Below are 16,028 nucleotides of genomic sequence, written 5' to 3'. Positions count from 1 at the left end.
TTCATTTGGCCTCCCAAACCAGGGACCAAAATCTACAAGCATGAATTATTATGAAATAAATGCTGCTGTCTTGACTGGGCTTAAAATTTTCAGGGCTTAAATCAGTCTAGTCACCACACACCAAATAGCAATTGCTATTACATCTTAACCTTACTCGTAAATATTGATTGTAGAAATTCTTTTATCTAGTCTAGGGTTATGTCTATGAAATGAATGATTGATATCTTTGTTTATATACCAAGATAAATATAAATAGTAGATATATATTTATTAATTTTAAATAATTAAATATATCAATCAGTAAATATTAAAATATAAAATATCTATTTATATATGTTATTCTTCTATTATTTCTATAATAGAAGATATAGATAATATTTGGTCATTATTATATTAATCATCTTCCTTTTTTTATTTTTTTAATTTAAATACTGATAATTTTCGATGTAATAGTAACAATTTCTATTAATATCAATAATTTATAAAGACTTTAAAAATCTCAAATTTTAAGTCTACTTCCTAGCTTACACCGACCAAACGTGTAATACAGCACATTCTGTTAAAAATAATATTTTTAAAAAGAATATTACAAGAGAAAAGGAAAAAAGAAGGGATGGACCAAGAATTATTTTTGGCCACACGTGGCTAAAAAATACACAATGGTGTTTGGAAGCCAAGAGGTGCAAAGCTTCTAGCCATACTATTACTACATCCTTCGTTAAAGAAAGTAAAATTAGAGAAATAGTGAGTATTCTCCTTAAAATTATAACAAAATTTGTAATCTCTTATTTTTTTTAGTAAAATTTTTCTATTTTTACCTATGATTATTTAGTCTAATTTTTCTTTATTATTATTATTTTTCAAATTATTAACTGTAATTTTACTCTAGTTCGTCCTAATTAATTCACACTAAGTGATATCAGAGCTTGATTTTAGTGTTAGTTTCTATTTATTGTTTGCTCTGTGGTTGCCACTAATAAATGAATCCTCCACATCAGTTAGATTACTATTCACTCTTAAAAGTTGTAATAGAAGCAATAGTGGAAAAATTGAGATTATCTTAAAAAAAATAAATAGGATGAAATATATAGAAATACTATTGCAAACTTTCAAATGAAGTATTACAAAGTATAAAGGAAAGAAAAACAACAAAGGAGAGTACTTTTTCTTATTTTCTATCTCTCTCTATTTCTTTTCTTAGCGAAATCTCGAATATATTCGAAGATCTCGAAATGATCTTCCAATTCTAGGGCAACTAAGAGATCCATTCGAGGAACATGAGGACCGGTTAAAGTAAGGAGCCTCCCAAGATATGGAAATAGAATGGCTAAAGGCTTTGCACCTTTTACCTTTCGTACACATGAGGTGCTTGGCTTTCAAGTACCGTCGTGTGGCTAAAAAATTATTCTCGGATATCATGTACAATTATGCGGCGAAAAATAATTTGTTGGTCACTAAATTTATTTTTAATAATATTTTTTCAATAATTTCTCTTTCGAAGATAATAATTATTTAAAAAAAATATTATAAAAAAATAGACTTGATAATCAAGAAATTACTCTTATCACCAAAAATAATACAATAGTACTTTGAAAGCTAAGCACCTTTCTGTCTATGAAAGGCAAAAGGTGCAAAGCCTCTAGACATTCCAATCACATTCCTCTATCTTTCGTTAAAAAGAAAAATTAGAGGAAAAATATATTTTCTTTAAAATTAAAGTGTAGTTATAATTTTTATTTTATTTTTTACCTATGATTTTTTACCTAATCTGATTGTAGATTTTTCACGTAAAATCTATGTGTTCTATTTTTATTATTGATGTATCTCAAATTATTAGCTTAATTTACAACAAATTCACCATACATGAATAAAAACAAATTTAAGTATTGTAGCCACTTTCTTATCTTAAAAAGAGAAAAAGGGGATGTAAAATACTTTCTTATAGTAAGAGCAAAAGATAAATGGGGATGTAAAATCTGAACCGTCAATTTTAAATATTTACAAGGAGCCGGCAAGTTTTCCCTTTTATATCTTATATTATCATATTAGCACAGGCCTTCCATTTTAGTCGTTGTTACTCCAACTGCCTCATTACAAGAATTTATTTTTTGAAGAAAATATTTGCAAGAAAATCAAAACCAGTTACGAACTCATGTTTCAACTTTGTTAGAGCATATGTTTGTCTTCCGTTATGTTGAGTTCGGAGAAGAATTTTTTTCTGCGTGCATATCAACTGTTTGACAAATTGCCTGATAGGAATTCACTTTACATTCTGAATTAATAATTCAGGTAGAGTTGTTTATATATGCTAGAAGTGAAATTGGGTTAGTATAGAATTGTTAATAGCTTTGTTGTCTCATTTTTATTTTTTTTTATATAATTTTTGTTTCAGTATGTTAATCAATTTTGGAATAGTGGTTTCACTTCATAATATTATAATCTGTGTATGTTTCTTACTTACACCTATTGCTATTGCTATTTGGTTGCAAGATGCAATGTTTTTTGGATGCAACTTTCAAGAAATGATATTTGACTATCTGTTTTGCATTTTAAAAAACCATAATTTGATCTTGATTCTTCATCCTTTACTTTGATTGAAAAAGAGGCCCATAATCCACTTCAAGAAATGATTTATTTTTTTTACCAGAAAACATTTAGGCCCTTGTTTTGAACAATTCACGTGCAAGAGTTCAGTTGAATTGAATTCTTGCAAAATCATGTTACTTTTTTGACATGACTTCATTTCTTGCAAAATGGCTTTTCTTTTTTCTTTGTAAAAGGAAAATATTTAGGTTGAAAAGAATTTAACTCTAGCAACTATCATCCTTCCAAATATGAAAGTTGACTAAGTAGAATTCAATTGAATTGAGTTTTTAAATTCTAGACTTTCTAAACAAGGTGATTAAGAATGTTCTCATTTTTTTTTGACTTTGTTTATTTAATACTTAAAAAGTGTTCATCGGTCATTATCATGAAACCATTTGTGTAAAACTTTACCTACAGATTGGTTTCTTCTAGTCGTCGTCTCCACGTTACGGCCAAGTGTCATAATGGAAAATGGGAAAAAAGATGAGCTTAAGAATTTTCTTGAAGTCCTTCCCTCGGTAGAGTTTTGTTGTGTCTATGGCTCAGCTCTCCATCCTAATAATCAAGACAAGGTTTTTTGTCCTGCACTTCTCTAGAGTTATTAGTTTCTTTAATATAGGAAATCTTTAACATGTACGATTTCATTTCCATTGATGAACATTCATTTCCAGTCATCTATGGTAGATTTTATTCTTGGCGTATCAGATCCCCGACAATGGCATTCTGAGGTAAAGATTAAAGGATAAATGCATATCTACGTCCCAACTTTCCTTTTGGATACTAATGTATCTCATTCTATTTTTTCTTTATCACAATGTTAAGAATCTGAAGTTGAATCGAGATCACTATGCCTCTTGGATGGTGCACCTTGGTGGGGCAAAACTGGTACATGCTTCTCTCTCCCTCTCATTTTATTATCATATTTCTGATACTATAATTTTGTTATCATATTTCTGATGCTATAATTTTGTTATCATGTTAGATAACTGAAGTTGCAGATGAGATTGGTGTTGGAGTGCACTTCAATCCTTTTATAACATGGAATGACAAGGTATCCTTTATCTTTCAAATAAACTAAGAAAATAAATCTGTTTTTATGTGCTCATGGATACCATTTATTGACTTCCTTTTCCTTTATCCTGATATCATCCACTATCTTGTGACTTCTCATGTGCAAGCAATAATTGGCAGATGCTCAAATATGGAGTTGTTAGAATGCATGATTTGGTTCAGGACATTCTGAATTGGGAGAGGTTCTACTTGAGCGGTCGTCTACAAAAACCAGTATGTCTCCCCTGATTTTGCATATCTTTATAGTTTGTTTGTTGTATTTCTATCATAGTCTAAATTTCTTTTTTCTGAATTTCTTTTTGAGTCAATTTATGATTGAACTGAACTAGTTTGAATATGATGAACTGGAGTAGGTTATAATTGAAATGAAAATCAGAATCTTAGTGCATGCAGTTGGTTGGTAACTCATGGAAAAGTAGTAAGGTTTCAAAGCCCACTTGAGTTTGAACTTGAGTTCAAGCTTAAGCATAGTCAAATCGACATAAATTTGTGTAAACTATAAATATCTATAGAGGCATTTCGAACTTGTCACTTGCTTATGAATGTGCATCGTGTCCTTGCTCACATACATGCATGCACGTCTACACATATATGTTCACAGCTCACAAAAATTTAACATATTTAAGTTATGGCTCATCTCAATTTGAGAAACACCATCCTTGAGGCTGGTTTATTTATATATTGAAACAAACAGACTTGATCCCTTAGCGAGCCCAAGTATCATTAAGAGTTCAGTTTGTCTGCAGTCACCTTTCTGTTTTTTTCTCTATTAGGAATCATGATATGCTGCTCTAGATTTGCATTTGCACGTGAATCTGTTTTGTTAATAGCAGGGGGGTTTGGCTCAGGTAGGGCCATTTCTCACTCAATAAATGATCAGATTTTGATTTTCTCCCCACCCACTAGCATTTTAAATTATAAGGTCTAGAACTTGCTCTCCTTAATTGTCTATAAGTATCAATAGATGGATATTACTTTAAATATATTTTTGTTACATGACGAAGTCAGTGGGAATCTAAATCTTACTGTTTCCTTTTTGGCCTTTGTGATGCAGGAGTATATGTTATTCAGTTTGCTTATTTATTATGCTTGTAATATTTCTATTGTCTTCTAGTACTCATATTGATGTTTCTCAAGTTTCCTTTATTCAATGTTGTTCAGGTTACTTTTGTTTAAGTTTTTTTAATTTAATCTTTGGGTAGGTTAGTTCCATTAAATCATTTTTTATAGCTAGTATAAAAAGGATTGCTAGAAGTCCATCTACCATTGTGTTGTGATTCTGAATTTTATAACAAAAAGGTTTGTCTAAACCAATAAACATTTCTCTTGTTCCAACGACAATCAATCTTATTCTAGCCTAATTGTTGAGGACTAATTGCCCATTCGTTCCTTCAACTGCATCACTTGATTCTGAGGTTTTGCTTGCTGTTGGGGCTTGTACTTTCCTATATTCTGATTATTTATGAATGCCATCATTCTTCGAAATTTTGTTCAACAGGTTCATATACTTGTGGATAATTTGGATATCGGGAATGTAAACTCCGCCAATTTAAGGGCTGCACTCTCTGCTGCTCTCCTCCTTTTGCCATCGAAATTCACCGAGGTTTGCTTCTTTCCAGACCTCTCACCATTTCCACTTTACTAGAATCATCATGTTATTCATCCTTATGCAGGAAGATTTGTATTCTAAAATTTGTAGTCTCTCATATATGGGTGACTTGCGCATGCTTTTTGCAGAAGACAAAAATAAGGTATGTTTTGCACACCTTGGCTCAGGGAATGTTAACATAGGGCTCGGAATATTAACTTTCAGTATACTTTATTGTCTACTTTTGATGAATAATTTACTTTGCAAACTTGAGTATGTTCTCAATCACATGTTAATGCCAAAGATATTCCTTTGAGATCTAAATCATTGGTTTGGATGGTAGTAATAGTGAATTTATTATTTAGCGTCAATTTCACCTCTGCTAGTTTTCCAATTGTAATTGGCTCATTACACCATTTCTCTATAGGACATTTCATGATTTTGTTTTACTGTGATATTGTTAGTGTACATGCCACATGGCTTATTTAGCAAATGAGAACTTTATTTCTCATTCCTCTTGACCTGTTACAGGTAAAGAAGATTGTACAAGGGCAATTTGGTTTATTCCATTCAATGTATAGACCAATTCTTCAAGACTATGAGGCAAAAGAGTTACTGAGGTTCTCATCAAGTGATTACCAGTCAAATATCTCTCAGGTTTATTTAGATTCCCAAGTTCTCAATTTGGAGTTTTGTTCAATGTTGTATGATTAAGCATAATTGTTTCTTACCGAGTCAATAAGCTAATTAAACATACCTGGCCTTATGCAGACGTCTAGTTCCTTTCTAACACAAAATTGTTTATCCTTTTTCTGTTCAACTTCTTTTTGGGCTCTTTAGTCCTCTACATTTTAGCCATGATTTGGGAAGCATTCAGCCATTAACTTTTATCCAATATATGCTGAATTTTTCATTTTCTAGGGCATTAGTTCATGCTATGCAGAATGCATTATTTCATGGAAGCATCTAGATTTTCAGTGTTTTTATGCATTTACTGAAATAACGTCTTTTATGGGCATCTTCGAGATGGTACTGACTTCTCACTAGCATGCTTTAGGATTTTATTTACTAAACAAGTCGTTAAATTATGTGTTTTGGAAATATTTAGTTGTAAGGAAAAAAAAAATTTCTTAGCCCAGGGTTATTTATGCATTTGTATTCTAGCAGCAACTCTAAGGGATTTGTATGCATATCCATGCTGTACTACTGTCACTGCTATATCCATCTAGAAATTCTTATTCAAATGCTCTCAAAACCAGGATTGTGGTTTGTCAGTGACTCGTTCTCTTGTGCGAGCTCTTCCGCCCCTAGTCAGAAGCAAAATGGGGATGAAGCTAGGAGAGGAAAAATTATGGAGTGATTCTGGTATTAGCTTCTATTTGGTGGTACTCAAATTTTATGTACTTGTATTTACATCCTCTGATTCACATAACTTAGCAGTCGGCAGCACTTGCAAGGGAGCATGCCTGCTGCCAACATATTGCTCTAAGCCTGACTTGTGAATTTTTTAAATTTAATCTCTGTAAAATTTAAAATGACGTAATTTTTTATCTGATATTTCCAGGGCGATTTTTACATGAAGTCATCATTGGTTCCAGAGAAGAGGCTGCTAAATGCATGCACAAGGTTCTAAGGCGTACTGTCATGATCTCCAGTGCAAGGCAGGCTATCTCTGGTCTCCTGGCTGCGGGAGGTATTAATGCCACTAGATATCTTGCTAGTAAAGTGTGCAAGGCTTGGAAATCATGAACATGATTTCTCCAATTTACATTTCTTTTTCTATTCTTGAAATACCTGGAAACTAGTTCGGCTGGACTAATATTAGTTATTTGATAGAAAGAATCTAGAAAGTAGTGGATGTTTTGTAGTTGCTCTAAGAGCTAGTTTTGTATTACCAATCCTTCTTCATGCATTATAGAGTAGCATTTGACTTATCTCTGCTCTCGCCTCCCTTTCTGTTTCTTTTCCTTTTCCTTTTTGTTTTTAAGGTTGGTGGAGTTGCACGTCTTTTTTTTTTTTTTTCAGTACATTTCCTGTCTTAATAATAAAATGGTCACTGCCTGATTTTCTTTTTCTTACTTTTCTCTTCTGGAAAATTAAAATTTCTAGTAAGATAATTGTAACTCCAAATATGCTAGTCTATTAGTCCAAACTGACGTTGAAATGTCATTCCAGATTGCACTTTTCCGGGAGAAAAATATCAACACAGCATAAGACCTCCTGCAACTTTTCCAATTGAATTATTGCATTGGGCCTTAATGATTTTATCTTTTCTGTCTCTCTTTTTATTTTTTTTTTATTCTTTCAATTAATTGGTATTGGCTGGAAGTTTGATTTTATCTGTTTTGCAAGACTTAAATGCACAAGGGGTCAAAGTCCACAGACAGCCAGTTATCTTCTACTGGAAAAAGGACCATATGTTCTGTCTGAACGAAGGACAGAAAAAGAGAAGACAAAATGTTGGAGCTAAAGAACATAAGTAGAAGCCAAGTGTAGGTTTGAAATACTGCTTTCGGTATGAATCAATTTAAGTTAAGATGGAATCTCCATTGTTCCACTTCTGCTTAAAAGATAAAAAAGAAATGAAACTCAATATACCTTAAAATTCATATGGTAGGACGAATGAATATTAATAAGTCAAGTAATCAAAGTTTAAAATGAGTTATAAACTTTAAGGGATAAATAAAAAAATAATTTAATAATTTTAAATATATATATTTTTATTTTAGATAAAAAAATATATAATTATTTTTATTAAAAAGAACTGATTCACAAGTTTCAATTATTTTTATTCCAATCACTGTCATTAGTAATCGTATTTAACAATGTGAGTTTGAAACTCAATATTGTCAAATTGCAATCTAGATAAGAAGAGAGTAATTCGGTTTATCTTTTTCTACTGGCTAATTGAAGTGAAAACAACTGAATGAATTTTTTTTTAACAGTGACATATTTATTTTTATCATAATATATAACTATATACTTTTTTCTTAAAATGAAAATAAATATTTAAAGTTGTCAAAAAATAAAACCAAATTTAGCAATATGTCTAGCTATTTCTTACTCAAAATCTCTTATCCAAACTCGGATGAAGCTGCCCAAATTATGTGATTTCCCAGCGCATCCAGAAAACTTACAGCCCTCGCATGACAGTTGCACATAGAGAGTGGCCATGATAGGATAATTCTTAGTTCCATTACCATATGAAAATGGCTCATGGTGACCTTATTAATGGAGACATGGTTCGTTCAATATGATGAAAGCGTATGCATGTCTGGACCTGCGCCATTAACACCGCCCTTCAAGGGTAACCTTTGGCGTTTCTTTATACTAACAATCACGTAAAATAGCCGGCAGTGCCAAGGTAACATAGAGCCAAGAACTAGCGGACTACTTGGTATGAAAAGACAGGCCTCTGTTTTGTTTGGATCTTCCATGTGAACTGCTGTACAGGGATATGACAAATAAAAAACTTGGACAATTCAACTACCAATGAGAGTTTTTATATGTAATCTCACATTCCACAGAAATTCCCAAACGGACACGCTGAAGCTCATATGAGTACTTCAGACCACAAAGTGCTGTGAAAATACAATACACACAAGTAAAGGATTCCATGGGAGAACAGGGTGTTGAAGTTCAACCTACAAGTTATTGGAGAATTAGAAAACAAGATTTCTTACCAGAAGAATCATTCCAAAGCTGGAATAGCTACTTCTCTGCATTAGCACAGACATTTTTTCGTTTCAAGGACCGTCTTATGAGCAGATCAGATGATGCCAATGAGATTGGAGAGCTTCGGAAACAAAGTGAGAATGAATTGAAGCAATGCCTCACCTGGTGGGATCTAACCTGATTTGTATTCGGTTCAGTTATTGGAGCTGGCATCTTTGTGCTCACAGGCCAAGAAACCCGTGATCATGCAGGACCAGCAATTGTGTTGTCCTATGTTGCTTCTGGAGCTTCAGCAATACTAGTCTGTTTTCTGCTACACAGAATTTGCAGTTGAAATCTCTGTGGTAGGTGGTTCATTTGCTTACTTAAGAATTGAGTTAGGAGATTGTATGGCTTTCATAACTGCAGGAAACATACTGCTTGAAAGTATTGTGGGGAGTGCAGCAGTAGCCAGAGCCTGGACTTCCTATTTCACAACTCTTCTAAATCGTCCTTCCAACTCTCTACGCATCCAAACACATCTAAAAGAAGGCTTCAGTCTCTTGGACCCGACTGCTGTTGGGGTTTTAGTGATTGCTGCAACAATAGCAATGATCAGCACAAGGAAAACTTCATACTTCAACTGGATAGCAACTGCACTCAATACTTTAGTAATTATATTTGTGATAATTGCAGGGTTTGTGCATGCCAACACTTCCAATCTGACTCCGTTTTTTCCTTATGGAGCTGAAGGGATCTTCCGAGCAGCTGCAATTGTTTACTTTGCATATGGAGGATTTGACAATATAGCGACCATGGCAGAAGAAACCAAAAACCCATCAAGAGACATACCTTTAGGACTGGTTGGCTCAATGTCAATCATTACTGTGATATACTGCTTGATGGCACTTTCACTGAGTGTGATGCAGAAATACACAGATATAGACAGAAATGCACCCTACTCTGTTGCCTTTCAGAGTGTAGGCATGAATTGGGCAAAGTACCTGGTATCGCTTGGTGCTCTTAAGGGGATGATCACTGTTCTTCTAGTAGGGGCACTTGGACAAGCTCAGTATACAACTCATATGCACGTGCCCACATGATTCCTCCTTGGTTTGCTCTTATCCATCCAAAAACCAGAACACCAATATATGCTACATTTCTAATAACCATTTCAAGTGCTCTCATTGCTCTATTCTCTAGCTTGGATATCTTGGCTAGCTTGTTATTGCTGAGCACCCTATTTATCTTCATGATGATGGCTGTTGCACTTCTGGTGAGGAGATACTATGTAAGAGAGACAACGCCACAAATAAACCTCTTGAAGTTAGTTTCCTTCCTGCTGATCATTGTTGCATCATCCATGGGGACTTCAGCATACTGGGGACTGAAACCAAATGGGTGGTTTGGATATGTCATATCTGTTCCTTGTTGGTTCCTGCGGACTATAGGGATACACATGATTCTCCTCAGCAAAGAACGCCAAAAGTTTGGGGGTTTCCACTTGTTCCATTGCTTCCATCCTGGTCAATTGCAACAAACATCTTTCTCATGGGATCTCTGAGTAAGCAGGCTTTTATAAGATTTGGGATATGCACAGCTATAATGCTACTTTACTATGTGTTTTTTGGTCTTCATGCGACTTACGATATGGCCCATCAGCAACAGAAGCCAGAACCAGGTGAAGTCACAGATGATGACATGGCAGAAAAAGGACATTAAATAATTGTTGTTATCCTTCACCCTACAATCCTCAATCCTTGTATTAAGATAGTTTCTGAAATTAAAAATCTGAACCACAATATCTGAGTAATTCTAATATATAAATAAAAGAATACTACTTGTAGTTGTTTATGGAAAAGAAATCAATATCCAATGAAACTCATATGTTGACTAGTACTTATTTTGGAGATAAAATGCACTTAAAAAACAGACACAGACAAAATAATTTGACTCAAGATCCCTATCAATGGAATTCTTGTAGGTGTTATCAAACGCTGACTTAAGTCAGCATTTTGATAACATGCAACAAATTAAGATTCCTAATATCGGCATCATTGTCCAATGTGGCCTTATCAAAGCAATACTTATTAAGTCAACATTTTGATAACATGAGACATTCATAACCTCCAAATTGCGCATTCTCCTGATAAATTTATAGAGACTTTTGATGTTAAAATGTTCAAAAGACAGGCTAAAAGGAACAAGGAGTCCATAAAACAAGTTCAGGAATAAGTTTGGTAGTGTTGAAACTTCATATTCTTCTTATAATTTTTCTATCAAGGAGTATCATCTAACATCTAATTAGTATCTTCCTACACTATTATTTTGGAATTTTTATTATATAGAAGGTTGTCTTCTTCCTATCCAGAACTGGTTAGTATATTTTCCTAGTTTGGGATAAGTGATAATTACAGGACAAGGAAGCCTTCAGCTTTCTTTCTTCATAACCTAGTTATGTTCTTAGACTTTAGTAAGTAAAGTACAAATTTATGTTGGTAGTTTCCAATACCATGATTTCCTAGTGAGATTTCTCTCTTCTCTTTCTGGTCTTTGAGTTACTTTTTTTTCTTTCAACTGCTGCATTCTATGGTAGACCAAGTTGCTATTTGCAGCATCATAACAGCTGCTAAATTTTCTTCCTTCTTTTACTCTTGTTGGTCCAAATTCAAACCCCTCAATCTAGACTTCCCTTATTCTTCATACTGAACCTTAAAATTCATATAACTTGAGAAATGTGCACCATAGTTTGAATGTACAACATTACAAGCCATTTACATAAGATTGAAAAAGTTCAAAATTCCTTTTCATGCAAAAAGAACATGAGGAAAAGGAACCCCCACTAAAACATTTAGACACGATAACTAAATGAGATATTAACCAGTGATATATCTCCCAAATTATCATTTCAGCACTTCACTACAGAATACAAAATCAGATTGGAGTGTCGTTAACAATTTCCTTATTTGAAAGTATATAAGTGCACAAACTAACACATAAAAGAAGTCATATTTCTTTTCATCTTCCTTTCTGTGACGAGCAAGAAACTTCTCAAAATTCACATGTTAGAACTAATCAGTGAGTTAAAATACAAAAGCCAACAAGAATAATTGAAAATAAAAAGGAGAAAAGGAATAAGGAAAAACAAAATGCTAAGGTTATCCTATGCATACCTAAAAAATCAGCAATATAGTTTGCTCCAACACTTGTCAATGACTGCTTGAATCTTCTTAGGTTGACATAGCTCATGAACAACTCTTGCCCAAGTAGAGGCTTTTGGTGACAAAAACTTTTGTAACATCACTTCTACAATCTTGGAAGCACCTAAATTTCTTTGCCTCTTTAATAGGCGAACTACAAGCTCATCAAGAAACTTCGCCCCATCTTGAGGTGGGTCTAGCTTTTCTCTTAACATTCTCAGAAATATGTTGCATGTTACCAAGTCAGGATCACATCCCCGATCTAGCATACTATTTAAAAGATCAACAGCACGAGAGATGCTACTCTGCTTGCATAAAGCATTGAAAAGTATGTTATATGTTATCACATCTGGTTGAGAATCAGGTTCCAAACAAAGCATCTCATTGTAAAGTTTCAATGCCTCTTCTACTGAGCCAGCATCGCAAAGGCCCTGAATCATTGAACTATAAGCCACAACATCGGGCCTACATCCTGTCGCCAACATTTTCGCCCACACCATCATAGCCTCCATCACTTTCCCATCCTTGCATAGCCCATGAATGAGTACACTATAACAAACCTCGTTCTCAGCACAATTAATTTTTGTCATGTCCTTCCACACTTCAATTGCTTTATGGCTGTTACCCACCTCAAAGAATCCCTTCATCAATGAGCTAAAAGTGAATGCATTTGGTGCGCAACCCTTATCAGTCATCTCTGATAGAATTTTCATTGCTTCATCTGGCTTTCTATCTCGACATAAACCATCTACAAGTGCACTGTATAGAACAGTGTTGAGTTTGCATCCTTTATCCATTGATTCTTTAAACAATCTCATTGCCTCTTCAGACTTTCCTTCCTTAAACAGCCCACTAACTAGTACAGAATAAACATACTCATTCACAAGATACCCTCTTTCTTCCATCAAAACCAGCACACGAGCACCATCAAGAGCTCTTCCTTGCTTAACAAGTCCATTAATGATTGTCCCATATGTGACTTCATTAGGTACACATTTACTTGATACCATTCTATCTAAAAGACTGAGTGCCTTATCCAACTTCCCCTTCAAACACAAACCATGTATAAGAGTGTTATACGTCACTTCATTAGGGACACAACCTTTAAGAAACATATTGTCAACAAGCTTTGTAACGCGCGTAAAATCACCCTTCTTGCACAACCCATTAATCAACACATTAAAAGTAGCAGGACTAGGAAAACACCCCTCAATTTGCATTTCATCTAGTAAAGAAACTGCCTCATCAATCCTATCAACTTTGCAAAGCCCATCCATCAAAGTACAATAAGTGTAAGCATCAGGTACACATTTCCTAACAGGCATTTCTCTAAACAGCTCAATTGCATTATCAACTAAGCCCAACTTACACATAGATTTAATAATCAAATTAAAACTAAGTACATTAGGCAATATATTCATATCTTTTGCACCAACAACGTGATTATAAAACTCCAAAGCACGATCATGAAAACCCGCTTGTATAATAACATTAAGTACTGAATTAAAAGACTTAACAGTTGGTTTACAATAAAACTCAAAACTCATTCGATAAAACAATTCAATAGCTTTATTAGGCAAATGAGCTTTTCCATAAGCTTTAAACATAACAAAAAAACTCTTTTCTGAGAAGACTCTATTTTCGAGTCTCATTCGATTCAAAACCTTCTCTAATGAGTTAAAATCACCAGAATATGCATAGTTTTCAATGAGTGAATAAAAAGTTGAATCACCAACCTTAAAAGAACCCATTTTGGGGGGTGAACTAAAAATTTTATCAGATATTGGAGACGACTCTGGTTCACTGCCGTTTTCAAGATCATTATTTTGGTTTAGGGTTCTTGAAGAATGAAAGCGCATTGAATAGTAATATAAGTTGTTGTTCTTATTGTTTAGAATCTTGAAGATGGAGACGTTTGTGTTGTGCAGAGGGCATTTTGGCATTGAGTATTCAGAAAATCTGTAAAATTGTATAAAATAATTGCAAATTAGAGGGCTGATCAATTTGAGAATTGCAGCAAAGAATCTTAGAAAAGAGAGGGAAAGAGTTAAGTTTTGATTTTATACCTAACAGTGATTAGCTCTAAGAAAGTCGTTAACATAGGGGCAGAGGGAACTTGTTAAGAAGATGAAAAATAGAATAATGGAGTAATTTTCGCCCAGAGTTTCTGGATTTTGGTGTGTCGTGTCCCTAAACTTCAATTTGTCGCTTACGAATCCCTAAACTTGTTTTTAGTACCCAAAAACTCCATATTACCTTATTTAAATTAAAATTTTATAAAATTAAATTCTATAGAATTTGAGCGTGGTTGAAATTTGAATATCAAAAAATCTATAAAATTAAATTAAATTTTAAAATTTTTAAAATGGAATCATAGAAGTATAATATAATATAAAAATTATTATCCTGAATAGTTTGATTTTTTAAAGTGATTCTATTTAAAACTTAGGGTCTAACGGAACAGTTTGTTATCAAATGCAACAATAAAATTTAAAATTTTTTTATTTTTATTTAATAAATTTTTAACTTAAACCATTTGCAATTTACCTAAAAATATATAAAAGACTTAAATTAAACAGAATAAAAATAAAAAATAGTAAAGTTATAGATCACTGTTTGTCTTTAATAACCATATAGTAAAATAACATGTTACATACTTATTTATAATAAAAATGAATATATAAAATAGAATGTACACTTGGGTTTTGTAATTTTAGATTTGTTATATTTAAGTAGATAAAATTATAATTTTATTGGTTTATTAGACTTGGATTATATACATATTGAAACCTACTCTCACTACAAGAATTTTTGTATTTAGCGACAGATATTAGCGACGGCTACTTGCCGTCGCTAGATAGCAACAAGATAACAATGGATTAGCAACATAGTGCATGGATATCAATTTGGTGACATCTTAGCAACGAAAACTATATCGTCGCTAGTGATGGCTCCAAATTTTGGCGCATAATTTGGCGATGGCTTAGCAATGATTCTATGGCAGAATATAGTAACGAGGAGCATGTCGTTGCTAAAATATTGGCACGAAATTTTAGGGCGCCTTTCCTTTTAGTTTATCGATGGAAGAAGTCGTCACTAAGCTAGTAAAGATAGTGACGATCTTCTTTCCTATTGCTATAAGCACCAAATAGCGATGATAAGTATCTTAGAATTCTTAATTATTATTCTATAGTTTAATGACAGCTAGCGTCCGTCGTTAATCCTAAACGACAGCGTTTTCTGTTATGACCTAATGTTTGGCGACGGATGGTGTATGTTGGTAATTGTGTTTAACGAAATGTTAACATTTTGTTATGGTTTTTGTGATACCCTAAAATTTAAAAATTTTAAAACAGCACAACCCCCTCTCTTTTTCTCGTTTCTCTATTTCTCCCTCTCTCCCCCTCTCGTGACCATCCTCCCACTCCCCTTCCCTCTTCCCTCGCGACATCGCCTAGGTAAGTTCCTTTTCTTAAAAAAATTTTGCATTTCAAAATTTCTTTTAATTTTCTTGGCACCGTCGGCGTCCTCTGCCTTTCTCTCCGGTAACAGGTAAGCTTTATCTTTTTTATTAGATTGTTATTATTTTTATTTTTTTAATTATGTGATTTTGGTTAAATATTAATTATTTAATTATAAAGTTAAAAAATGAAATATAAAAAAATTATATTTAATTTCTATATAATTTAATTTAAATTTAAAATTTAAATATTAGGTAAAAAAATTAGGTGAAGGTAAATTTTAAATTTTTTGTTTATATTAATTTAGTGTAATTTATCTTTTTTAATTTATGTATATAAAATTTATGTTAATTTAGTTTAATTTAATTTCTTTTTTACATTAAATTTTTTTAAGTTTATTTTTTCTATCAAATTTTTTGTTTTTCTATACAAAACATTAGGTTAAATTTATTAAATAAATTTTTTATT

General features: G+C 33.0%; 3 protein-coding genes across 8 annotated transcripts; 2 read left to right on the top strand and 1 right to left on the bottom strand.

Moving 5' to 3' along the window:
- The first annotated feature begins 1,889 nt into the window (after window positions 1–1,889).
- LOC8267556 (phosphatidate cytidylyltransferase, mitochondrial) lies at window positions 1,890–7,179 on the top strand. 4 transcript variants are annotated; one of them, XM_048373442.1, is made up of 11 exons: window positions 1,890–2,011; window positions 3,004–3,158; window positions 3,258–3,314; window positions 3,409–3,471; window positions 3,569–3,637; window positions 3,778–3,870; window positions 5,156–5,260; window positions 5,331–5,408; window positions 5,777–5,902; window positions 6,505–6,610; window positions 6,810–7,179. In XM_048373442.1, exons 2-11 carry the CDS (start codon window positions 3,051–3,053, stop codon window positions 6,992–6,994), a joined length of 990 nt encoding a protein of 329 aa, XP_048229399.1. In that variant the 5' UTR covers window positions 1,890–2,011; window positions 3,004–3,050; the 3' UTR covers window positions 6,995–7,179. The 4 variants fall into 4 exon arrangements, with proteins under 4 accessions (XP_048229399.1, XP_048229400.1, XP_002528146.1 ...); XM_048373443.1 differs by lacking the exon at window positions 1,890–2,011 and adding an exon at window positions 2,032–2,289 and having other exon boundaries at window positions 6,505–6,630; window positions 6,810–7,016; XM_002528100.4 differs by lacking the exon at window positions 1,890–2,011 and adding an exon at window positions 2,034–2,289.
- Window positions 7,180–8,726: 1,547 nt separating this feature from the next.
- On the bottom strand, window positions 8,727–14,279 carry LOC8267553 (pentatricopeptide repeat-containing protein At4g20090). Of its 3 annotated transcripts, XR_007215584.1 has the most exons (4): window positions 14,166–14,279; window positions 12,073–14,058; window positions 9,904–10,690; window positions 8,727–9,496 (listed from the first exon to the last, which is right to left on the bottom strand). XR_007215584.1 is itself a non-coding variant. In XM_048373272.1 (3 exons), the coding sequence occupies exons 1-2, from the start codon at window positions 14,198–14,200 to the stop codon at window positions 12,081–12,083; spliced, it is 2,013 nt and encodes a 670-aa protein (XP_048229229.1). In that variant the 5' UTR covers window positions 14,201–14,279; the 3' UTR covers window positions 8,727–10,690; window positions 12,073–12,080. The 3 variants fall into 3 exon arrangements, 2 of the variants coding, with proteins under 2 accessions (XP_048229229.1, XP_025014732.2); XM_048373272.1 differs by having other exon boundaries at window positions 8,727–10,690; XM_025158964.2 differs by having other exon boundaries at window positions 8,727–10,422.
- On the top strand, window positions 8,862–10,753 carry LOC8267554 (cationic amino acid transporter 5). The gene is given in 4 exon segments (XM_015724765.3): window positions 8,862–9,221; window positions 9,223–9,982; window positions 9,985–10,362; window positions 10,365–10,753. Coding segments are annotated over 4 exon segments (1,755 nt in total). The 3' UTR covers window positions 10,622–10,753.
- Window positions 14,280–16,028: the final 1,749 nt, after the last annotated feature.

This window comes from Ricinus communis, chromosome 4 (assembly GCF_019578655.1).
Source record: "Ricinus communis isolate WT05 ecotype wild-type chromosome 4, ASM1957865v1, whole genome shotgun sequence".
NCBI lineage: Eukaryota > Viridiplantae > Streptophyta > Magnoliopsida > Malpighiales > Euphorbiaceae > Ricinus > Ricinus communis.
The sequence above is the reverse complement of the archived record's forward strand: the minus strand, read 5'-3'. Positions and strand labels throughout refer to the sequence as shown.

Excerpts from the sequence above, each read along its gene's own strand:
- LOC8267553 (XM_048373272.1), bottom strand. The coding sequence starts at position 14,200 with ATGTTAACGACTTTCTTAGAGCTAATCACTGTTAG. Across the intron at positions 14,059-14,165 it reads TTAGAGCTAATCACTGTTAG|ATTTTCTGAATACTCAATGC; the intron begins GTATAAAATCAA and ends ACAATTTTACAG.
- LOC8267556 (XM_048373442.1), top strand. The coding sequence starts at position 3,051 with ATGGAAAATGGGAAAAAAGATGAGCTTAAGAATTTTCTTGAAGTCCTT. Across the intron at positions 3,315-3,408 it reads CCCGACAATGGCATTCTGAG|AATCTGAAGTTGAATCGAGA; the intron begins GTAAAGATTAAA and ends CACAATGTTAAG. Across the intron at positions 6,611-6,809 it reads AAAATTATGGAGTGATTCTG|GGCGATTTTTACATGAAGTC; the intron begins GTATTAGCTTCT and ends TGATATTTCCAG.